We start from the raw sequence: 25,471 nt of genomic DNA, 5'->3' as shown, positions 1-25,471 counted from the left end.
ATTAACCTCTGCTCTTCGAACTGTCAAATTTAAGTATTTACAGTTGACTTAAATTAATTGATATATTTACATTCTTTCAAAATGTAAACAAGAAAATTTGAAAGCCCATGGGGCGTAGCCCAAGGGTAATATGAAAATTAAATGATATAATATTGCATTGTCATCCATTTGTGAGCTATGTTTCAAATTTCAAGTCTCTAGCTCATCAGGAACTTCGTTTAAAATTGATATCTAAATTTGTAGGAAAGCGAGCTAATAAAAACAAGCCCGTGGGGCGTAGCCCAAGGGAAATATAAAAATTAAATGATATAATATTGCATTGTCATCCATTTGTGAGCTATGTTTCAAGTTTCAAGTCTCTAGCTCATCGGGAAGTATCAAAATTTGCAAGAAAGCGAGTTTAAAAACAAGCCTATGGGGCGTAGCCCAAGGGAAATATGAAAATTAAATGATATAATATTGCATTGTCTTCTATTTGTGAGCTATGTTTCAAGATTCAAGTCTCTAGCTCATCCGGAAGTTAGTATAAAATTGATTGCAAAATTTGTACCGGACAAGAAAGCGAGCTAATAACAAGAAAGTTTTAAAAATAATATTAATTTGGAAATGCTCTAAAACCTGAATACACAAAAACAACCTTACTAAAGAATTTCGGGATTTCTTATTTAAAATCGATATGCTTCAACCACATCTTGAAATCAAATTAACGTATATTAGTACAGGTAAAATAATACAAAAACACTCCATATAAACAACAAAATTTGTACATTCATGAAATTTCACCTGTGAGTTACTAATAATATGAGAAATGAAGATCCGATGAGTCCCCAAAATTTTGGGTGTCCTAAGGCCCTTTTTGGGGCCCTTTTTGTTCCGAAGGGCCCTTGTTCAAGAATAATTTGGTTTTTACGTTTAAGGTCGAGTGAGGTGTGGTTTTCGATGGTTTTAGTTATTTTAAATCGATTGGGACTAGTTTTAAGAGTATTAAACCACTCCATACAGGGTGTTTCGAAATATTATTACTTTTTACGATATTTAAACATTTATTCATAAAGTGATAAAATTAGTTACCTCCATGTTCTATATAAAAGGGGATTATTGAAAATAAATGTAATTCTTTACTATATAAGAGGGAAGGATCACAAGGAGTAAGATAAAATATTAAATACCCCCGTCACAGCAAACCTGCAGACTAAGCGAATTTTCATTTGCCCGATTTTCAATTAAATCTAAAATAGCATTGAGTTTAATGAATACTTAGGTTTGCTGCTACAAGGAGGCTAATAAAGTGTGTTTATAGTAAAATATCAATAGCCTAGTATAAAACAAATAAATTTGACAAGTTTTATTAAGACATATCTATAAACGAACAAACAAAATCATTTTACACTATTCTCCTTAAGAATAACATGGAATTTTAAATTTACAATTTTTGAATTTAATTCGTAACTAATACACTTACAAAACACGTTAATATACTAAATTATTTGTTTTCTATAAGCTCTTTAAAATGCTCTAGAGAAAAATTGGCACACTTTGTCTTTTGGGGGTCAAAGATTACAAATTTTTACACATATAACACTGTTCCATTGACCGATTATGCCGGTTTCGTTAAAATTGAACTAAAATTACTCGAGTTATCATGTTTACGGGCAAGTATATAACATGGACATATATACAATATTTTGAGTGGATGGTGCTTTGGGCTTCTGGGGGCATCGAAATGAAAACGTAAATCGGTTTCGGGTCTATTTTTTACCATAAGACCTTCGAAAATTGCTTATCTCCTATATGGGATGTTCGCTAAAAGGGGATGGATTAAGTTTTACACTATAACATAATAACAAAGGTTACTAAGCAAAAATGTCAACTTTTAAGGTGGTGGGAATAATCTTTCAACGTGTTTTTTATGCAAATCTATTAAGTTAAGAGCAATTTCAAATTGATATGTATTTTTCTTAGGTAGTTATTTAATTTTTTTTACATTTATTAAAAATTAAAATAATTGAATTTGTATAAAACCTTACATTACATATTAAAATGAAGTACTTAAACTAAAGCTATTTTTCTACAATTTCCATAGTATCTCTCTTTACAATTTCATCATCACAATAATTATTCTCAGACGACTCATTAACAATAATTTTATTATTCTTAGCAACTTGTCCATCTTTACTGATTTTGTCCGAGTTGGTGTTCAAGCAGGATTCTCCTTTACAAACCTTGCATATTGCAGAACAGGCAACACCAATCTTAAAGCACGAACAATGTGGTTCAAAAACACCTTTCATACATACTGATTACTGACGTTTGCAACTTGTATCTTAAGTTCCTCAAACTTATTTTCAATCAATACAAGTACGGTTATCTTTCGTGGTTATGACGACCAGGACAGCACTAAGACATCAGAGCAGCATTGTCGGTACAAGCATTTTTGTCCTGAACAATACGAACGAGGTTTAAGGGGTAAAAAATGGATTTTCTTATTTACTTTACCCTCAAAACACAAAGTTTCTCAATTTTTCTCTAGAAAATTTTAAATAGCTTAAAAACAAATAATTTAGTATATTAACGTGTTTTTGTATGGTTATTAGTTACGGATAAAAATACTAAAATTGTAATTTTAAAATTCCCATGTTATTCTTATGTAGAATAGTGTAAAATGATTTTGTTTGTTTGTTAATAGATATATTTTGACCAAACTTGTCAAATTTATTTGTTTTATACTAGGCTATTAATATTTTACTATAAACACACTTTATTAGCCTCCTTGTAGCAGCAAACCTAGGTAATCGTTAAACGCAATGCTATTTTAGATTTAATTGAAAATCAAGTAAAAAAAAAAAAACGGAAATTCGCTAGGTCTGCAGGTTTGCTGTGACGGGGGGGATTTAATATTTTCTCTTACTCCTTGTGATCCTTTCCCCTTACGTAGTAAAGAATTACAATTATTTTCATTAATCCCCTTTTATATAGAGCATGGAGGTAACATATTTTATAACTTTATGAATAAATGTTTAAATATCGTAAAAAGTAATAATATTTCGAAACACCCTGTATGGTGTGGTTTAATACACTTAAAACTACTCCCAATCGATTTAAAATAACTAAAACCATCGAAAACCACACCTCACTCGACCTTAAACGTAAAAACCAAATTATTCTTGAACAAGGGCCCTTCGGAACAAAAAGGGCCCCAAAAAGGGCCTTAGGACACCCAAAATTTTGGGGACTCATCGGATCTTCATTTCTCATATTATTAGTAACTCACAGGTGAAATTTCATGAATGTACAAATTTTGTTGTTTATAAAACCCTATTTTACCTGTACTATATCTCCGATAACACCACTTTACACAGCATAACTGCCAAAGCCAACCCATTACCGTAGACTCACCAACTGCCAATCAGCTGGTTAAAGCCGTTACTTCCATTTGTTTGTAATTTGCCACAATTTGGTGTCACTCCGCCGCATTCCCGCCATTTACAATTTACATAACCTCACGCAGCCTCCGGCTCTTCTTCTTCCTCTCTAGGTGTAATATAACATGTTATGATGGTCGGCGCGTTTTACCCGCGATAATGTGACCGTTTACCCGCCAATATGCGGTTTGTTAAGTCACTGCAGCTAACGGGCCTTGCGCATTCACGTCTTGTTTTACTAGTTTTTCCTGTGCAAGTCTCGTTGATAGGGTGTATGATCGCTGTCGTAGTTGTAGTTTAATGTTGTTTTACCTGCCATCTTTGAGTTTACACTTATGTTTTGACATGATCTCCTCATGTATACTTGGTGTTAAATCATAAGGGCTATTATTATTGAATAGTAAATTTATACGACGCTGAGACAAGGCTGCGTATTTTCAGGTGATGAAAGTGAAGGATGGGTTTGGAATGAATTAATTAGATGGTAGTTTTTTTTTTTTTTTACTGAGATCACTTAGTTCATTAGTCATGATGCTTTATTAAACATCGTCATCATCAATTTCAATTGAAACGGGATACCTTGGAGCGTATTTTACCCCAAATATAATTGAAAGAATGGTTGAAGAATAACGTGTAACATGTGTAACTTTGTTGACTAAGATCAGCTGTTTCTTCAGCCAGGACATTTATTTAAAGCCCAATGATTAGGAACAGCTGGGTCAAGTTTTGAACCATCAAAAAGCTACTGACTTTCTCAGGATCGACCCGGCAACATTTAGATTACTAGATGAGCACTATAAACATTAGCTACAGTTAGCACAGTTATCTATTCTTCAGCAGTCTTTTAGGTTAGGATTAATGTTTATCCGTATTCTTTACAGAAACAAAATCAGTATAGGTACGGGGTTCCTTATGGTTTTAGCTTAATTTTCCTGCTTCCATTGGTTCTTACCACGTATCGGTACTAATAATTCCTTTTTTCCTTTAAATAGCCTTTGTACATTTAACTACAACACGTTATTTTCTTCACAAAACAACAACATAATGGAGGAAATATAATACAATAACTCTGTAATTGTTATAAATATATCGGTGTTCAACACATTTGTGTTAGTGTATTTACTGTATTTGTTTCATTTCCATCGTTTCACGCAGTCACCCTACAGGGTGCCCACATTCTGGAAAATCAGGGATAGTCATGGAAAGTCATGGGAAAAAATTCTGGTCATTAAAAGTCATAGAAATGCCAAAAACTCTTGGAAATCCCCACTGATGGATGGATTTGACGTAACTTTTCAATGCTCTAGTCGGCTGTAACCCCGACTATTGTAGCATTTTTCAGGATTTTTCATATATGCACGTCAATTCAATTTATTACAGTTGTATTAGTTTCTGAGTTTGTATTAGTTCAATACAATCTGTTCCTACTTTATCTTATAATTTAATTTAATATTGTAGGATATTGTTGCAACAGTATTAATGTATATAAAATATTACAACTTAATTATTACAACTCAAAGTTCAATACAGTAGAAATATTGTTATAATATGTTTAGTTGTCTTAGTTCGCGAGTCATGGAAATAAATGACAAATTTCCTGTGGACACTCTGCCCTAGCTCCACTGTTCCCCGTCACATTTCCACGTTTCCCCCATCAATCACTTAACACTCAGTGCTGACGTAGTGTTGAATGCAATGCTGGAGACTGAGTGCTGATGTTTGGAAGGTAACGACGCAGAGGCTGTCACAGTTGGTATCATTTGTCACGGAACTTCAATGTTTGTCACCCATTGAGTAGCGGTTGTACACGTTTCTAAATATTTTGAAATACTCCCGCTTCATCGCAGCAAAACTGTAGACTAAGCTAATTATTAGTTTTCCTGGTTGTACGGTCGAATTTTAACTTAAATATTACCTTAAAATTGTTGGATTTATTGTCTATTTAAATAACAATAATTTCAATGAGTATTAAGGTTTGCTACTCCCGGGAAGGTTATAAAGTGTATTTTTTATTGAAGTGCTAATAGCTTCGTATAAAATACACGAATTTGCCAAATTTGATAAAAATACATCACTGAACAAGCAAATTAACAGGTTTTGATTTATTTTCCATACAATTTTTATAAGAATGTGATATTTAAAGTTTTATATTTTTTGCTTCTTTTATAAAGCAATTATATCCGTAACCAAGCTTAAAAGAAGCTTCAATCGTTTTTACTTTTATGCATTACCTACCATATTGAAGCGTCACGCCAATTTCAAACATCCACCAACTTTTAAGGAGAAATTGGACCATTATTCACGGAAAACTAACAAATTGCAAACCGGAGGTAAACTTGGTGATTTAAAGTTTCATAATTCAATAAACCTTGCGTCCACCCATAAACTTATAAATTATGTGATCAATCTCACCGTTCGCAAGAAACTTTTCTACTAATCCAAATCACCCTCACTTTCTTCCGAGTTTGTTTTCGAATGTTCAAATTCAGATTTGGGTAGTGATTGTCCGTTTTCTAATATTTGGAAAGTCTTTTCTCATCGGCACGTAGATTAGTCCCATCGGCACGTAGCTATGGCGACGCGTCCAACAATCAATCAACAATCAGCTGTAAAAGTAGCAGGAAAAGTAACGGTTACTTGCAACTGTGACAGGCGACAACTCGTGACAACTGATGATCGCTGGCGACTGTCACTGGTTGTGACCATTAGGTGAAAATACTAGTGACCTAGATAGTGGATTTGATAAGGTCGTCGCATAAAAAGTCGTTACAAGTCGTTTCTTGGCTGTGCAGTGAAATAATTAGAAATGTATACTACTTTGGTCGAATTTTCGTCATTAGTTTTTTTAACTGCTTTTAGGATTCTAAAAATTCTAATTCAAGCTAATGATTCTGTAGAATTATTGTGAAAATTACAATCAAAGTTTACGCCCTTTAATTTTGCATCTCCTAAAGTAAAATGGACTTATAGCTAAAGGAAAATTGTAGCTATGATTCGGGGGAAATATTAAAAAATAAATCAAACATAATACACCCCCGTAGTTGTTTTCCATGTGTATACAATCGCAGGATAAAAAGAGACAAAGAATATGGGTGAGACATCACACAAATTTTACGATATGCCTACAATACAGATTTGTGCTGCAGATACATTTTACGATTTCTAGTAGGCCTACATTTATTAAATTTCACGTTACTGTACCAGGAAACCATGGTAGGACATTGTCATAGAGCTGGTATAGTAGTAGAACGCGGGACTTCGGTCTCCGAGGTCCTGGGTACAAATCCCGCCAATCACTAATACATTTTTCCAAAATATAATGGCGCAACTCTCTTTAGGCATAGCGCCTGGAAGGAGCCTAATTCTGGGATGTGGAGGCACATGACAAATCTTCAACTAATGGTTTTACAGCTTCGAGTATCCTTACATAGATCTGTCAATAATAAAAAATATAAAAAATTAAAAAAACTAACAAAAGTTCTTGTTACGATATGGGTCCGACAAAGAATATCTCAAGGGTTTATATGGGGAGCAAACTCACAAGCATACTGCTGTTTATTCACTGGTGTATTCTGTAGATCAAGGGTGACTGAACAGTGTTCATTTCATCCACATGTATTCACACTCTGAAGGGATTGGAGTTCCTACAAGCGTTTTTCTCATTTAACTTAATAGTATCCTTAAAGTTCTTTTAACCTAACTAAGCTCCCTTGAAAACTGACAATACCAATGATTATCGTGACCCACGTCTCTAACGTTGACTACGGAATCTTTATTTTGTACAAAATAATAGATCCACCTGTCTGAAAGCCCACCTGTCCACCGGTCTAGATCATAAATTCGTAGGTGGAACTGGTTGATACAGATAAAATACATTTAGATTTCCAACAAATCATGTTTTATTAATTAATTCGTTGGTTTCAGGGCTTTTTGAAATCTATTAGGTAATTTTTACGAAAACAAAACTGATTTTAAACTACCAAAGGATGTTTTTACTTACGTATTATACCGACCTCACCTAATAATTATAACCTAGCCTAACCAAACCTAAGTGTGGTTATTTTTAGTTGGGGTAGGAAGATTTTTTATTTAAACTAATTAAAATCTTATTTGGAAGTCGATTAATCAGTGTGGTCGGTATAATACCTAAGTACCGGATATTTTCCTTAATGGAAAATGCAACACAAATCTGAAAAAATCGTGAATGAAATTAACATTTTGTTTACAGCAGTATTTCATTCTCATCTTGGCAAAATATTTAATTTGCTGATCGTTACTAAACAATTTCATCTAGTTACATGGTGTTTATTATATTATAGACATGCCATTGTCTTATTTACTTTTATAAAGTACACACTATGCATCAGGCGCTGGAAAAATGGAACACGAAAATACGCTCTATAAGATTCTCCAAAGAAGAATACCCATGACAAATTAGGTCTGGGAATTGATCAAAGAACTAGAAACTTTGAGAGCTCGTTAGTAAAATATGACAGCCACTGTGTACATCAGCTGATTGTGGTACAGACGACGCTCCGAATCAGCTGTTTTGAGTTCCCAACTGTATTACCAATCACCTAATTGAAGACCCAGTTTCCAACGAAAAATTTATTTTTATGTTTGTTGCGTTGTGACTATGTTTTATAGGTTTAAAAATTTTGTTTGCAATTAATTGTGGTTGTTTGTTTTGTGAATTGACAATACCCAACCGTGTACATATTGTATATAATGGTGATATGGATTAAATTAAATACATCAATCGCTCAAGAGGTTTCATAAAAATAGTTCGCTACTTGTCAACGTAAAAACACAGTTATTATGTGTATTTCAAATTTAATAAATGCTTTGTTGTTTAAGTACATAACAATAACAGTGTGCGTCATATGTACTTTACTACTTTTTGTGATTTTCCCATATAGGGAAAATCTAATAACCGTAGGTCTATTGGTAGTGGTTAGAGCGCGGGACTCCGGTTCCTGGGGTCTCGGGTTCAAATCCCGCCAAATCACAAATGGATTTCATTTAAGTGATAATGCCGTGTAACCCCTAGGTCTAGCCTGAAGTAATGTGAAAAACAATTCCGGGCTCGTGCCTAGTGTCCTAGGGAAAAAAATAAAATGGAGTAAAAATTCGTTTCTCCAAATTTGGACCAGAAACACATTAATTCGCAATTGCTTTCCGAGAATTTTTCAACTTTGTTAAGAAAACAAATGATTTAGTATGTTGAAGGGTTTTTGCACAGTTATTGGCTACGGAGAAATTAAAAAAAATATAAATTTAAAATGTTAAAATATATTTTGATGAAACATAGCAAATAATTTATTTATTTTATACTACGCTTACTACTTTTTTAACCAAGCTAATTTACTAAAAAAACACACTTTATAATCCTTCCTGTAGCAGCAAACTTACATACTCGTTAAACATAATATTATTTAAATAGATTTTAAGTTAAAATCAAATCAGGCAAATGGAAATTCGCTCAGTCTGCAGGTTTGCTGAGGCGGGAGTATAAGTAGATCGATGTATACGACAAAGTAACAGATTCTTCGCAGTACGTCGAGCGCAGCGTTAGATTTTATAATCGAGTAAACTTTTTTGTCTCCGGTCGCGAGAAATAACTGTACAATAATTAACTAGAGAACGTCTATCCGACGGTGACTGGGAGGAACTGTTATTTCCAACTGTTACTTGTAACCTTGTAACCTCGTTATGACGCGTTGGATCAGTTATTAGATGAAAGATGGTCCATTAATAATTGCCTATACATGTTAGAAAAGTATAGGGTATAGGGGTCAGAGCATAGATTAAAGGAGAAGACACGTTTTGTGTACCAAGTGTCTACAAGTGGCCAGTGTGTGTAATATATTGTCTACTCCTTTAATCTACGGTCAGTGGTACTGTCTAGCTTTTCAATTTAACAGATATAAGTAGAGGATAGAATACTGAGTTCAAAGTTTGTGCCCGGGGCAAAACAAATACAGTAATGCAATAACCATCGAAGTTGTTCTAAGATCAGATTAGATTAATTTTAGTGATTAAATAATTAATTGTAGATGTATTTAAACGACACCTAGGCTTGGTAAAAATCTGTTAAAACGGTCGAGTGAAGCATGGACGTTACAGAGAAAACCATTATTGTATTAAGTATATAGATATTGTATATAGATACATGGATGTCACCTGTTTCTAAATCAAGAATGATTAAACGAAAGAAGTCAATTTTATATAGTATAGACACGTTATTACGTGGTTATACACCACTTTTTTGATCTGCTGAAGTATAAACGGAAGATTTATCTGTAATCTCTAAACTGGATGCTAAATTTTACACGATGTTTTTAATCTTTATAAAACATATCTTACAAATTATAATTAATTAATTAATTAATTTAATTATTTATTTACTCAATATTTAATTTTTACCCACAATAATCTTTCTAAAACATTGCTAAATACAGTTTTTGCGAATCTAACTGAACGACATAAAATTTTAATTAGGCGTCAATAATGATTCCAATTAAGTTTTATTCAGAATTCATGGACCTCATTCTAGATATTGTTTTATATTTATAAAACTATTTCGTTACCTTACAATATCCTTGTTCGGTGTTGGTAGATAAACTACCTACATGTTTCGTGGCTTTATAAGTTTATGACGAATCTGAGAAGAGGATAAACCTGAGGATGTGGCTGTCGACACGAAACATGTAGTTTATCTACCAACATCGAACAAGGATATTGTAAGGTAACGAAATAATTTTATTAAGTTTTGTTATTGCACAAGAACTGATAGTTCTAACCTAACTAACCCAAAGTAACTTTAATGCACCTAACCTAACCTATTCTTAACCTAACCTTATACTGCTTGAGAGTTTGGCCTTATTGAAACCTTGTACAATTTGTATTGTTGTTTACCATATTAGCTAACCTCAGTTGTTTGTATTTTGAAACCCTCTTTTACAAACACACTTCGGACTAATCCCAGTAGTTGCCTGCGTAATTCAACTTAACCAAAATAAACACTTTCCCCCACTGGTTCTGTTTACTAAGTAATATACACTTGTCAACAGTAACTGTAGCTGTCTACGGTGACTATGGTGAGTTAACTCCGTCATACCCGCATTGTTTTATCGTTTACGACGCTTTCACTGTGAAACCCCCATAACTGGGTGAACTGAATCGTGTATATCTCTGTACTAAACCTGCAATTTGCGCGAATGGGAAATCGCATTTTACTCCATTGTTATCATCCTGAACTATTGTTTTGCGTCATAAAACAACCGTTAGTGTCTAGAAATGAGTTAACTGGAACCCACGAAAGAAATGGTGTGGAATAAGAGAAACAATGTTGTTGCGGGCTTCAACAATAGGTAACATTTATCTTTCTGCCCTTTTTGTTAAGGAAAGGGTCAATTGAAGCGGACATTTGAAATAAATTTAGAAATAAGATTAGAATATAAATATAATTTGCAATGTAATTAAATAACGGAAATTCGTGAAATCGATAAGATAATGAGATTTATGATAATCGTCTTGCAATTGTGAGTAAAAATGCTTATATTTCTTCTTGAAAAGGTTTTAAACTCAATTCCCATACTATGTTATATTGTCATAAAATAGTGATTGAAATGGGACACTTTGTGAAAATTTTAACGAAGTGTGTTAAAATATTCGATTTGTATTAGATATTACATTTGAATATCACCAATAACCTATTTTATAATTCTTAACATGTAGATATCTAATAAATAGATGATTTGGAATTTATTTCAATCCATTTCATAATTACTGGTCCATTGGAATATAAACAGAAAGTAACTAACTCGTAGAAAAGGGTTAATAGAGTAATTTAAAATAATTTTTCCATCTTCATTAGACGTTTTCCCAATTAGAATATAATGCATATTGGTTTAACTGCCACGCCAGTAAGCTGGGGATTTCATTGACTTGTTTTCCAATATTTTAAATACGGCAGCAAGAGATTTAATTACCCCCATCACATGGAAATAACTATACACTTCAAAACTTTCGGATGATTATTATGATTAATATTTCTAACAAGTTCACATACCACTCATTGTTATAATACTTTTAACGCATTCTTTTACAATACTCTTTGAGCTTGTGACAACACCATGCTGAGTCGTATTTTAACACCGAACCTCATGATAAACTAAGCAACAATGCATATCAGCTGATCGGCAATGAAGTAAAGATAACAGGGATACTAATGCATGAGTTTGTTTTGTCGTAAACTGTGCTTCTCAAATTACAGCACTTGTAATCTGGGTTGCGTTTTTACTGTTGAAACATGTTTTTATGATAATTACGATCAAACCATGCTATCCACTATTTTGAAGGTACTCAAGAGATGCCGTGCTGTATTGACCGAGATACAACTCCCCAGTGTATATCGTGGGCGACGGAGATTTCCCCGACCATGTTCGTGTCATTGGACAACTCCGGACTAGACCAAACTATAACTCCACCACTAACAAGGCCTCCTAGGAGTTGTCTTACATAACTGGAGTTTCACGGTCAAGTTATGCAACTTCACGTTGTGAACGGAAACATTTGACAGTTTCCAGCTAATTTAATAAAACATACATCTGAGTAAAAATATCTGACGAACAAATTCTAAAAACTAGGAATTTAAAACACGGTGTGAATAAATTAGCGCAGATATTGAATGGTCATAGTTGATAACGTGGCACAATTAATACTGACACAAGTATCGAAGCCTTAAAAGATACAATGCAAATGTTGAACCTCCTCACCATACTAGGAAATTTTAAGTATTAATCTTAAATTGTACTCGAAGAACTTGAAGAACAATTTGAAGATCATTAGCAATTACATGTCATAGATAATCATTAGAATTTACTATTAACGCCTACCGCATAATAATTTTATGCTATACACTACATACAAAGCAACTAATTAAACTATCTACGTGTCTTCTATTGCATTAGTTAGGGCCATTTCCGTGTCTAGTACTCATAAATTAGTCTAACTTAATTGATAATGTAAAAAAGCACTGGATTCAGTGTTAGATTTCCCTATTTCAAACAGTAAACCCAAGAATAGTTATTGGAATCCAAAGGTTTTATTTGTTTCAAATTAAACATACCAAAAAACCATAAATTGCATCATCCCAGAGCTTTTTAGTCAATTTATGTGCCAGATTTGGCCAAATTAACGTTTGACACACTATACACACGACATATTCACCGTATATCCATAACGTTTACAGCCTATATACAAGACATATACACATCTCCATGACGTAAACACCCTTGTATAGCCTACATGAAGTATATACCTCATATACTTGACCTATACACCCTATATACAAGACGTTTATATGCCTGGCGTGTATAAAACTTATAACGTATACATATAACCTTATACAGTATATGGATACCTTGTATACATGACGTATACACTATACACACCAGTCTGCACAGTGACGGCTATGAGGGTGGGCCGGGTAGTGTCGTCGCTCCGCCTGAAGGCAATGTTTCCATTATTTATAACATCGCAGTTTGAATTATTTATGTCTCATTGTTACCATGTTCTGTACCTCAGACTGTATTGAATACGCGCTTTGCCTTTTAAAACCCTACGCGTTAGAGAGCTTACCGAATAAAAATACAATTCCGTTAGAATACGTCTACGATTATTGTATTGGTGGGAAAGTGTAAAGTTATTGAAATATTTTGGCTGAAATGCAATTGAACTGTGTATTGTGTTTGTATGTACGATTTAAAGACCTTCAATTACCCGGGAAATATATAAAGTAAGTTTACTCGATGACATTTTACAAAGATTATAAGTATTTAAGATTTACAGAATTATATTGTTTCCTTCCGATATAAGTTTCTATGTATACTATTATACATGCTACTACACAAAGCGATGTATACAATTAAACTTACAACATTCTGATTGGAGTTAGTGTTATATTTGTATGTTACGAAGTTTTTAACTTGATTATAAAATGGAATGACCTTAATCACAAATAGAAAGAACCTTAGGTACCTTCAGCCATAGAATAAATACACGTTATAAACTTTCACGAATCCCCTGATTTGACCCAAACTGTGTAGATATCAAAGTCTGTTGCAATATTTGCTGATGGATACAATGGCATGTTTGGCAAAAAATTTCAAAATATGTTTTATGATATTCAATTGGATTAGACAATTACATACCCTATAAGCATATTTCTACCGTAGTCCTGTAGTATTAACCGTCACAAAAGTCCCTTGTTAGAGTAGTTGGAAGATAATTTCCTCAGCTTCCCCACTACCTCTACTAATAACCACACTAACCACTACTACCATATTACTACCATAATAACCACTACTATTGAGCCAGTTGTTAATCACAAAATAACAAAAAACGTGTCTGAGATGCTCTATGCACTTGTTCCAGTAGAGTTAAAATCCTAAACTATAAGCCTATACTTAAGGAAAAGGACACCTATGTCTGTTTGTAGTCATCATAATATACACCTCGTATGTACAGTAGCCTACGTAGTTACAACAATACTCTTTTCTTTACTTTTTTCTTCTTTTCTCTTTTCCTCCCCTCCAGGATCGATGAAGTGATATAATTACCAACCCCAAGTCCCTCAGGAGGTCTTCTTGATATTGTCTGCATTATTCAGTCTTCTCTCTCCCTCTCCCTCCCCTTGTCCATTCATTACGACTGGAGGACCTCCGCGGGACTACAACATGCAAACGTTGTCAGCTTTATTCGTATTTTACTTCGTGACATATTTTTTGTTAAAAATAGTTTGAGGCAGTTGTATCTTTTTAGATTGGATTTTCAGTGTTACATTACCAGCTATGTAAAAACTAAATTATGTTGTCATAAGCCTTGCTCGTCTTAAATATTGTGGTTAAATAGTCAGTGAAAAACTATTGGTATATGATATAAATATTGTCATATTGCATGAGCTGTCTAACGTTAACATACCTAGACAATAAATGTAAGAAAAATTGGAGAAAATTTATGGAATCGGGAAAAATATAACTTACTGCATACCCTTTTTTTAACCTCCAATTTTCCTACTAAAGATTTATTCAACCAGAACTACTTAAAAATTTAAAAGTAGTTTTGGATTGTGTATACCGTTCGTATGGTTTAAAAATTTCTGTTTTCAAAAACTATGATAGGTAGGCCTATATTGTTTCTTATTGTTCGAACAACCCACTAAGTTTTATGTAAAAAATATTTGTGGAATATTATATTATTCTTGCAGTTTGTGGCAAAACTCGTCTTTAAATTGTTATCAAGAATTACAAGCTAAAAACACGTGCATAAAATCTACAGTAAATTAGTTTTTGATTTTGTTTAATTAGTAAATTACCTTCACTAAACAATGTTGACTCCTGAAAAATTGCTTTGAATATTTGAGTTATTCTGAAGTTACATTATGTATTCAAGCCAGAAGAGCAAGCTAGTCCAAGAACGCAAGACTTTGGTCTCTGAGGTCCCGGGTTCAAATACCAACAATCACAAATGGATTTATCCATGTGATATTGCTGCAACCCCTAGTATGTGAAAAACGTTACCGAGCTAGACCCTAAGACATCATAAGACAAAAATATGTATTTTAGCAACCAATAATTTTACCTTACATATAATTTAACACACTGGTATAGTACGTGAACTTCTACAGACATTGTATTGTATGTCCCATAGACATTGTAGCAGTTGTAGGTTTCCCAGGCCATTCCATATTTCACCCCGGCCTTGCGTTGGACCCGGTCTGCTACACGCGCCCTCATTACGTTCTGGTCTGATTTATCGTTATTATTTTGTTTATAATTTCACACTCGACCAAACACAATTACACCATGGGCAATAAATTAGGTGAATTGTCGTTTCGCTGAATTTAAATTTTGATTTGTTCTCTACAGTTGTACTGAGGAACCAAGTGAAGACGAATTAAGCCAAACGTGTTGTAAGATGAACATGTCTGTGGTAGACAAATTTTAAAATCTTTAAACAAGTTTTTTCCCAACAGTTAAATTACAGAAACCCTGTCACATCAATTAACAACTCAGATTAATTAATAACTGAAATCTCGTGTATATTTGAAGCCATGGTTGATACACAGTAATATATTCTAAGTAAATTGCAAATAGTGCACCTTAAACATATTACTAAAGAGGCGTCAAAAATGTATATGCAAAAATATTCTTTGATTTCTTATTTCTAAGCAAAATCAATGTAATGAAATTAATATTCTCTATGTCAAAATTTGACGATTTAATTTTCATCTTCTCCCCTGGTACCTCGCTAATCGTGGGGGAAATTAAAAGAGATTTAGCTTTAGTAAGGTGGGATTACATCCTCTAGTGTAGGATTATAGCAATAATTAGTACATCAGCGAGAGAACGCGGTTGGCTTAACATGTGATACTGTGTAGATAATTAAATTCATATTAAATGAACTACCCACGTTGACCTTTAAAGTTATCTTTTAATAATGAAATTATTTTAACAATACCTTTCATGAAAATCATATCAACCCAGATATCATTAGTTTTCATAAACAATTGAACATTTAAATGATAATTTTATCATGCGTATAGTGAGAGGAATTAAAATTTAAACTTAGGTAATTGTTGTAATATTTACCGAAAAAGAAAACTGTCCACTGAAGCACTAAGCTATGGAAATGCAATAATGTGCGTCCATGGTCAATAATAATTGTTTGGCACTGACTTGAGTATTTCAGAGTTAGCTGAACATTATGAGCCTACTTTAATTGAATCCCGTAATATATATACTTAGTTTTTTATAACTTATAAAAAGTACGATTATTTTATTATAGTGTGGAAAACAAATTTTACGCTAAAACGTTTAATTCGTTAGTCTTGTACCATCCTCAAGATAGTGTTTCAACTTTGCGTAATAACATACAGACTGTGAAAAACTTTCTCTGGCTTAGTATTCGATATTCATCAACTAACTTTGGATGTATGACTCTACTTTACTCTCTTTGGTATGTTTTTTTCTCTACATAAAATACTGTACATACAAATAAACTTACTAAACTATCCTAACCTAATCTAAGGTATCTAAGGAATTTAGTTTTGAGAGTAATCTACTAACTCGATGGTAGGTATGTGGTAGGTTATTATTAGGTTAGCGTCTTGGTGCGGTGGAGACGAGTTCGAACCTAGTCTATAAAAAAGTTCGGAATTTAAACCGATTTCGAGTTTCCAACTACACAACAAATGCCATTGCGTTGATATCCCCAAACACCCTATAGATACTAAAACATAATCCTTTTAGCGAATTTACCATAGGTAATAAGATTTTACCGTAGGTCTCATGGTAAGACCTAACCCCGGAACTATTTAATTTTTCGTTTTTATGTCCCCAGTGGCCCAAAACACCATTCGTTCAAATTCATATAATTAAACATGATACTGTATGAACAAGGGTTTTATGGGGGGGGGGGTGATTTTTTCCTATTCCTAACCCTTAAAACATAAAATGTATTTTTTACTTAATAAATCTGACAAGTTTAAGGACACATTGAGTAAAAGTCCAATCATACATGCAAATTCGCTTAGCTCTAGGTTTGCTGTGGCGGGGGTTATTTTTAAATCCTTACCTCAAATCAACATTATTTGATAATCTGCTGCCGGAGTAGTGAGGTATTCTGCAGATTGATTGTTGTATCTGCATAGATCCCCCAGATGATTCGTTTGTCCAGATACCCTACCTCATAAATCACAACCCTTCATCCATGGATGAGCGCTCATATCGGCTCACATTTATTGACGTTTTATCTGCCATTCAATGCAGTCGTGGTTTATCATTGCAATCCTCATTACCTGCATTAAGTTCAATAATCGTTGTAATTATACCGGAATGGCGATAGTTTGATTATTGAAGTCATTGTTGGATATTGTGGTTTATTTTACACAGAATCTATTTCGTGTATAAGGTTAAATAAGAATAAAATATATGTGCACTGTTTTAAAATGTTGTGTAAAGAAACTACTTTCCTTGATAGAGAATATTTTGTACTATTCTCACAAATCATTCAAGTTTAGAGTGAAAAATATTAACTCCTTGGAAGTCGCACTGATTACTCCTTACAAATACTCATTATAAAATATTATTAAAATGAAACACTCTCTATCTCGTGTTTAAGTCTAACAAGCTTTATAGTTCTTCTAAATTTGGCCATCATGTCAATTTAAAAATGTATTGATCTATTTTTATGTGTGTTCCAATATTAATTTAAAGCGTGAAAAATGTCTCACCAAACCATTGAAATGTGTTCGTATCGTTTCAGATCCCGCACGGACCTAATGATACAGGCTACAAGGTAAGATGGCGTTATTTATCAATAAACAGCATACAGAGTTAAGGTACGCTTAGGTTTATTTTGTATACAGTACTAGTCATGATGTTTTCCAAACTATAATTATTATAATGTGACGATAGCGTCTCGAGTCTTATATTTATCTTCACTTTATTCGGTTATGAAACAATACAAAACCCAACGCCCAGGACAAAACAGTATGAGTGCCTAGTAGCCTAGTTGGGAACATACTTTTGTTCACTGCCCAAGTAGCGCTCTTATGAGTTCATTGTACATTATGATAAAGTTGAAGTGACAATATAAACCGCCATCTTCAGACGTAAAACTTTGCCTTAGTATGTTTTAAACAACTTTAAACCATCCAACAACATTTTTACTATAGGTTTAATTGATTCTTATACAGATTGTTATTTGGCAATGTTAAAATATTGGTGCTGACCATTGTAAATTATTACTTGAAACTTGATTTAAATGAAAACTTGAATGGTTTGTGTGGTTATATTTAAATCTATAGGACGTCGTCATTCCATGATAGTGAATTTTAAGAGGAAACGTTTAGAATTAGTGTTGAATCAACATGACGACAGACAGATTTCTTTCTGGTTTCTGGTTCTGACTTCATCAGCTGATTCTTCACCAAGGATCAATAACTATTCCCATTTTGATGGAGGCTTGGCCTTGACCAGCTGGGTCCAGATAGCTACCGTGGCTAGGTCCCCAAGGTGGTAGCAACACACAACTTTTCTTCTCTTCTTTCAAGACTTCTCAGGTCTCAGGTGTCTTCTGGCATGGCCTTCCTGGCTTTCTTCTTCGGTGTGGTTAAATAAGACTTTTTAACTAAAGAGTTGTCTTTCCTTAGTGTATGCCTATTGAAACTTTGAGTATTGTTTTTTACAATCATGATGGAAAATGTCCGCAATAAACCTTTGAACAACATGTATGCCCATCTCAGTATTCTACTTCTTACTTCGGCTATCATGTCCGAATCCAAATGTGGCTGTCTCAACTCTACGCTATGTTCCATTCTTCATTCTCTATCTTCCAAGGTCCATAAATATTTCTCAACATTTTTTCTCAAATTTAATCCAACTTTTCTCCCATATGTTTACTCAGTACCTAGCGTTATGAAAGTAGGCTACTTGTCTCTTATTATGGTCCATGATTACAATCAAAAAAGAGTCTGTAACCTTCTCAGGATAAAACCGGCGACCTTCTGAATCCAAACGAGTACTGTTGCCACTAAGCTACTCAGCTAGCAAAGTCTTCAGCGGGATTCCTTTGCTCATCTCCAGTAGCGTAAGCTCTCAGCAAACCGAGATAAAAGGAACAAAGCGAGGTAATTAATTTGTACGAAGCTCCAAAGGTCAAGGCTCCGAGGTTTACTCTTTTTGGTGGTGAATCGCTTTATTGCCGTGTCCAGAACTAATTGGTTTCTATGTAGAATGCGCGTGGGAGAAACAATCTCGCACAGAATAGTAAAATACCAGACTTGCACAGAGTAGTAAATACCTGCGGCCGCGGCACAGAGGAATGTTGATTGGCGGCGCTATCTCAGGGCTTGGACCGTTCCCTACCGAAATGTGAAAAACGCTTTGTTGAAATAATTAGACCGCTGTAGTTGCTTTGCGTACGGACCAAAAGAACTTTCCAGTATTTTTAAAGACATTTTTATGCAGTGGCAAGACGATTTTCATTGTAAATTGTTTGATTGACCGCCTATTGAAATTGTTTGATTCATTCTGTCTTTGATGACACAGTCAGACCGCTGTGTTTTACATACACCAACTTGTAAACTTACCACGTTTTTTCAATAATGTGTATACATAACTAGACAAGGGTTTTTAGTCTTGTTTCAACGTGCTTATGTATTAAATATGTTTACAAGACATTTAAAACTAAAATTGTAGGTATTATATTAACAAACGCCTTATTTCATGCAGTGATGATGGGTATAAGAACTGGAACTCCTTACATATTAAACAATATTTAAATAATTTATAGGTAGATTCACAAAAAAAAGATACTCTTTCTCTGCTTTATAATGACGTCTTTTGATCTAATGCAATTAAAAAAATTAATATTAAATTACAAAATGACAACTCTGTCCTACAAGTTTTACAGATTTCTCGCACATAGCCTATAGTAATGTAATTCGAATTTTTATGATTTGAAAAGAGAAACAGCTCGTAACAAACATATTTTAAGGAGCAATCTTATGGGGGCAATGTGGAGATGACGTTGTGTAGGAATGTGTAACATTTAAAACATCATTTACTGACCTTGTTGTACAAATATTAACCTAACCTTACTTATGTTAACCAACGGTATTACTTTTTTGACAGGATGCTCCATTTCTAGTATGTTAACTCTTTTAGCTCCGAAAGTGAACGTAGAAAGGAACTTGGCTCATCACCTACTTTGTAGTTTCTACCAGCACGATACGTCACTTAGGCCCCGGCCACACGAGGCGAATTTAAGCCGCGCGGCTTATCTTCGCGCGAAGTTAAGCCGCGCGGCTTATCTTCGCGCGAAGTTAAGCCGCGCGAAGTGCCTGGCCACACGGGGCGGATGAACCGCTTCCTGTTGGGTTTTCACAGTATCAGTACTCTATTAAAACATAGTTCAGTTCACTCTTTTTAGTCATGGGCGAAACACTATGTTAGTTTGTGCATTAAAAGCGTGTGGTGATCTGGAACGTTAACATAAATCATTGAGTCCATCCCTTCATAACGGAAAACAATTTTTTGTGTTCCAAACCTTTTACGAGCACATGCGAAACCATAGTTCGGAGTTCATATGTATCAAACATTGTTTGAACACCACACAACCGGTAAAAAATACACAAAACAAACTCAAAAACCACTGGAAATGTCCGAAGAATATCTCCAATAAGCGCGGCTGCCGCGCGGTCGAACCGTATCGTGTGGCCACTCTCATAAGACTACGTGTGTCATCCCCTCCAACGCGGCTTAACTTCGCGCGGTCGGGGGACGACATGTTGCGGCTCAACCGCACATGCGGCTAAACTTCGCCTCGTGTGGCCACTCTCATTTGATTCAATGTGTTGTCGAAGCCCTTAACTTCGCGCGGCTTAACTTCGCGCGGCTTATCTTCGCGCGGTTAAACCGCCTCGTGTGGCCGGGGCCTTAGGCTGAGGCCTGTGGCGACGCGAGAGTTCTGGCCTAAGGCCACAGTTTTGATAGTCACGCCCCACTGTGTGAAAGTCATTGATAGCTTTCACTGGTCGGCTGGACCGCTTCTTATCACTGTTGATATCTCATTGTTGCAACCTGATACTCTATAATTATCATAGAACAGGTTCATCTTATCAGTTTCAGCGAATATTTGGACAACGTGAGTCAGTGCTGAATTGATACCACATTACTTCTTTGCAACATTTTAAAGTTTTATATTTGAAATGAGTTTTTTAATGTATTTATAAAATGTTGGTTGTGGGACCTTCCGAGTTTTAGGTTAGGTCGCGGCTCTTGCCTAACCTAACTTAACCTAGCCTGAACTAGGTTTGAATATAATTTGTATAATTTTAACATAAAAAACATTACCTGTTTTGTTCAAGCTTTCTGCAGTAATTAGTGCCTTATAATAAGTGTATTAGCATTGCTGTATCTGCAGCACTTTAAAGTGATTATATTTGCAATACTATATATTTATTACTGTATCTTGCATAGATGTTTGTTGCACAAACAGTAATTTCTCAGCAATTACTTACCGTATAAACCAATGGTTTATCTTTAGCTCCATTTGCAATCATTAATGGTACGTTAGTATACCTAATAAACTAATGAATTTTACCCCTCCCTGTTATCCTATCATGAACTATTTCCAGTCAAAAAACAACGCAAAGCAGAATGCCTTATTATGAAGATAAATTTGAATTCAAGCAGTGCCCTGATTTTGTATACACTCAGTAGAGTGGTTTTAGTGCTCACCTTCATATCTGAAGGTTTCCGATTTGATGCCAAGCCGTTATATTCTAGGGCTCAACGAAAGGTGGGCGTCAGATAGGAAAACTGCCAGGGTTTAGACCTGTCCCACACGTAATACATCCTATTAAACATACTATTATACATCCTAGTAAACACTGATCAAATATTGTTTGCATAGTATTATTGTATACACTAATGTATTTATCTAACATCTGAGCCAAGGCGCGCTGATGAACAAGACCCCATCAGCTGACAGACAGCATTGCACACACTCCTTGACCAGTCTCTGCGGCAACATGTACTTCCTGACGATGTTTCTGCTCATGTAGCCCACGCAGTTTTGACCCCCGGGCGTCGGTGCGGCTGAGGCTTCCTCCTTGACTGCTGACAACTCAACCACCTCGTCGTGAACATTCAGCTTGATGTTGAACGGTTGAAACCCTTTCACGTCAATCAGCATCTGGAAATGATTTGTGATTTGAAATGTGTTTTCTGTTGTGTTAGTGGGTGCAATGTTGGATAAAGTACTTGTGGACCTAGGTTAAATTAATGTGGAATTGCCTCGTGATCGCTGCAAAATCTTGAACATCTCCCATGAACACGAGGAAATCATTATCGTTACTCTCTCTCGTAGCGAATTATGAATTTGGAATTTTTTTTAGGTATTGTACAAAACACAGTAACTTTCTTTTGCTTGCGGTAAATTCGGCATTTGGTGGATGTAGTTTTTAATTTCTGATTTTTTAAGTACCTACAAGTTTCGTGTCAACCAGAGTAAGTGCATGACGCGACGGGTGTAGCTTTTGTACTAAAAAATGTATAGTGTCTGTGCCTTGCCGAACATGTTTAAGAAATACGAAAGGTAATCATGTAAACCGTTTCAAAATTGTTGAAGAAGCAATGAATAAAAACACTCGATTTTTTTAACCGAAGAAAACAATTATATTTGTAATACAAGTACTTTGCGAAGTGCCAAACCTAATTGACCTGGTCATCAGATAAGAAAAGTAACATAAATTTTTTTGCCCAGCTTTCAGTAAAACAGAAATATATCCATACTAGCATTTAATATGTAAAACGTCACTTCTAATTATTGTTAAATAACGGTAGCCAAGACACACGATCTTCCTCAATACCTTCAAGTATTGACATTCGAATCAAAAGTAAGTAAAACAGACCAAATACACGTTTCCATTAACAATTACAGCCTCATTTTACCAACTATTTGTCATACAACGGTAACCTAGCTACACAATGTCCTCACCTTTAAACATTCAGGCTCGAATCTGAACACAGTGGCGAACAGATTCTCATGTTTGATGGAGCTCATGGCTGCATGCATCGTCTGTCCACTCTGTTGCCAAGCGCCTAGTTCTGCCAACAGCTGATCCACCCTGCCCGGCGGGAAGTTTACTTGGTTTCTGAAACTTTGCTGCATCTGCGCCATTAGCTCTTGCAAGGTCCTCCTCGCTGATTCGAAGTATTGGTCACTGAAGAAGTTTCCCCTCTGGGCGATAGTGGGTTGGCAAGGGTGACAGACGCTGTCCACTTCCATCATGTTTGATGTGCGATTGATCAGTTCATGACTTGGGATTTTGATTTGTGGTTACTAGGAGATTATTTTGTAATTTTAGGAACATAAAAGTTCAAATTGAGATATTGAAAAGCATCATTGGTAAGTTTACCATCTTCGCTGTGAATTTAATATTTAGTTACAGGACGATGCAACGAAAGCGTCCCAATTTATACATAATACAAATCGAATACTATTTATCCTATTCGCAAATCAAAACACAGCTTAACTTGTAATTTTTTAATTGACGGACTAATTTTTCAATTTCTCTAATTTCTCTAAAACACTGTCATTCAAGCGACGTCCTCGTACTATTTAACATGACTTTTTAGTCGCTTGAACATTCCATCGAATACTCGTTCCAGCATTTCTTCAGGAATCGTTTTATTTTCCTGGACAAATCTTAATTTCAGTTCAAGCAAATTTCTGGGGCGACTGAAAACCCTTGAACTCAAAGTAGCTTATAGTGAAAACCGCAAAAAAGAGCCAACGTAAACCGCAACAATGAAAACTTTCTGGCAAACTTCTTTGTACTTCGAGTTAATGCTACTGGCACTCTTTGTACGTTTGCTGGTGTACGAAATGTTTTGCGTCTTCCACTGATTATTTTTATAGTGCGTTTCCGATCTGGAAAAGCGCTGAGGAATTTTAAATATGCCTAATCATTTCATGATAGCAACAAAAAGGCCACATATTTTCGAGATAAAAACTCTCGTGTTAAAACCCAAAAAACTACTTTACATTAGATGTTTGTGCAACGTTTTTCAAACTCCTCAGTTAGACACGGAGGTGTAACACATTGCTTAAACTGGAAACCCCGCCGGGGCAAATGGACTATTGGTGTAGACCGTAGACCTTTGACAGGTTATCTGTAGACGTCTGCAGTCTTCTTGAAGCTATCAGCTGATAAGCCTGAGAAATGACTCTGGATGGTGAGCGATAGCGGGCCTGGGACAATCTATCGTTCGCACTCACAGGAATGTAACTTGTGTGATTATTGTGGTGTGATTGTACTATTGTTGGTCGCGGACCACGACTGATGCGCACTTCCTCATGGAATACGTGGAGAAATTGATTGGTTCGAAAATACTTTGGGATAAAAATTTGGGTCTTAGTGACATTGGGGAGGTTTAGAATAATTTTAGCGAATTTCCCTATAGGGAAGTAGCTATTACCGTAGGTGGCACGGTAAGACCTAGACCCGGGACCGATTTACTTTTTCATTTTGATGTCCCCAGAGGCCAAAAACACTCTTCGTTCAAATTTTTATATATGTATATATATATATATATACTAGCTGGCCCGACAGACGTCGTCCTGTCCTATTGTGGTTTTATGTCACATGCTCGTTCATTTTCAAGATGAGCTCGTTCGCATGGCTCAATCACGTCCTGGTTGAAGTTCGTTCGCTACGCTCACTCACCTTTAGGTTGGAGCTCGTTCGCTGCGCTCACTTGCCTTCAGGTTAGCTCGTTCGCTACGCTAACTCGCCTCTAAATAATTTAGAGCCTAAATATAGTGCTGCACCCTGTTGGTAAACCTATTAACTTTTTAATGCTATTGAACATCACAGAATCAAATTGTTTAGTTGCACCAGCTGTTAAGATTCTTTAATTCCATTTAAATATGAGTACTCATAAGGTTAACATGGGAAACTCCAGAGCCACTGGGGCGGAGCCCTATTGACGGATCTGCACCAAACTTCACACAAACCATCCTTGAATAATACTTAATAATGCCTGAAAGTTTCATTACAATCTGTCGAGCGGTTTTGGAGTCCATAAAGGACAAACATACAAATATACAAACATACAAATATACAAACATACATTGGATTTTATATATATAGATAGACTTATATATATATATATATATATATATATATATATATATATACGTCCGTGAACGCGATAACTTGAGTAATTTTTGTCCGATTTTGATGAAATTTGGTTTAAAGGTGTAAAGCGGGATAAACTTGAATGAGTTCGCGAACCAGCACGATTGGACCATGGGAATGGGGCTTTACGGGGGGTTTTATGGGGTAAAAATTGGTTTTTCTCACTTTTGACCCTCAAAACACAAAATTTCCCAATTTCTCTTTAGACCTTTTTAAAGAGCTTAAAAAAACAAATAATTTAGTATATAAAAGTATTTTTGTTCGATTATTA

General features: G+C 35.0%; 2 protein-coding genes across 8 annotated transcripts in view; one reads left to right on the top strand and one right to left on the bottom strand.

Moving 5' to 3' along the window:
* Positions 1-25,471, top strand: part of LOC128988470 (SH3 and multiple ankyrin repeat domains protein 1-like) — a 236,791-nt gene that overhangs the window by 128,129 nt on the left and 83,191 nt on the right. For all 7 annotated transcript variants that reach the window (XM_054409784.1, XM_054409780.1, XM_054409778.1 and 4 more), the window contains exon 2: positions 17,754-17,786. The gene's annotated coding sequence lies outside the window, so the exon portion shown is untranslated. The remainder of the gene's footprint in view (positions 1-17,753; positions 17,787-25,471) is intronic.
* LOC128989116 (alpha-crystallin A chain-like) lies at positions 21,936-23,307 on the bottom strand. The gene is made up of 2 exons (XM_054410981.1): positions 22,995-23,307; positions 21,936-22,190 (listed from the first exon to the last, which is right to left on the bottom strand). Exons 1-2 carry the CDS (start codon positions 23,286-23,288, stop codon positions 21,936-21,938), a joined length of 549 nt encoding a protein of 182 aa, XP_054266956.1. The 5' UTR covers positions 23,289-23,307.

The sequence above is a fragment of the Macrosteles quadrilineatus genome, unplaced genomic scaffold (assembly GCF_028750875.1).
Source record: "Macrosteles quadrilineatus isolate MER2022 unplaced genomic scaffold, UCM_ALF_1.0 Scaffold_3__2_contigs__length_128488019, whole genome shotgun sequence".
NCBI lineage: Eukaryota > Metazoa > Arthropoda > Insecta > Hemiptera > Cicadellidae > Macrosteles > Macrosteles quadrilineatus.
Note: the sequence above shows the minus strand (reverse complement) of the source record. Positions and strands in the feature narration are given on the sequence as shown.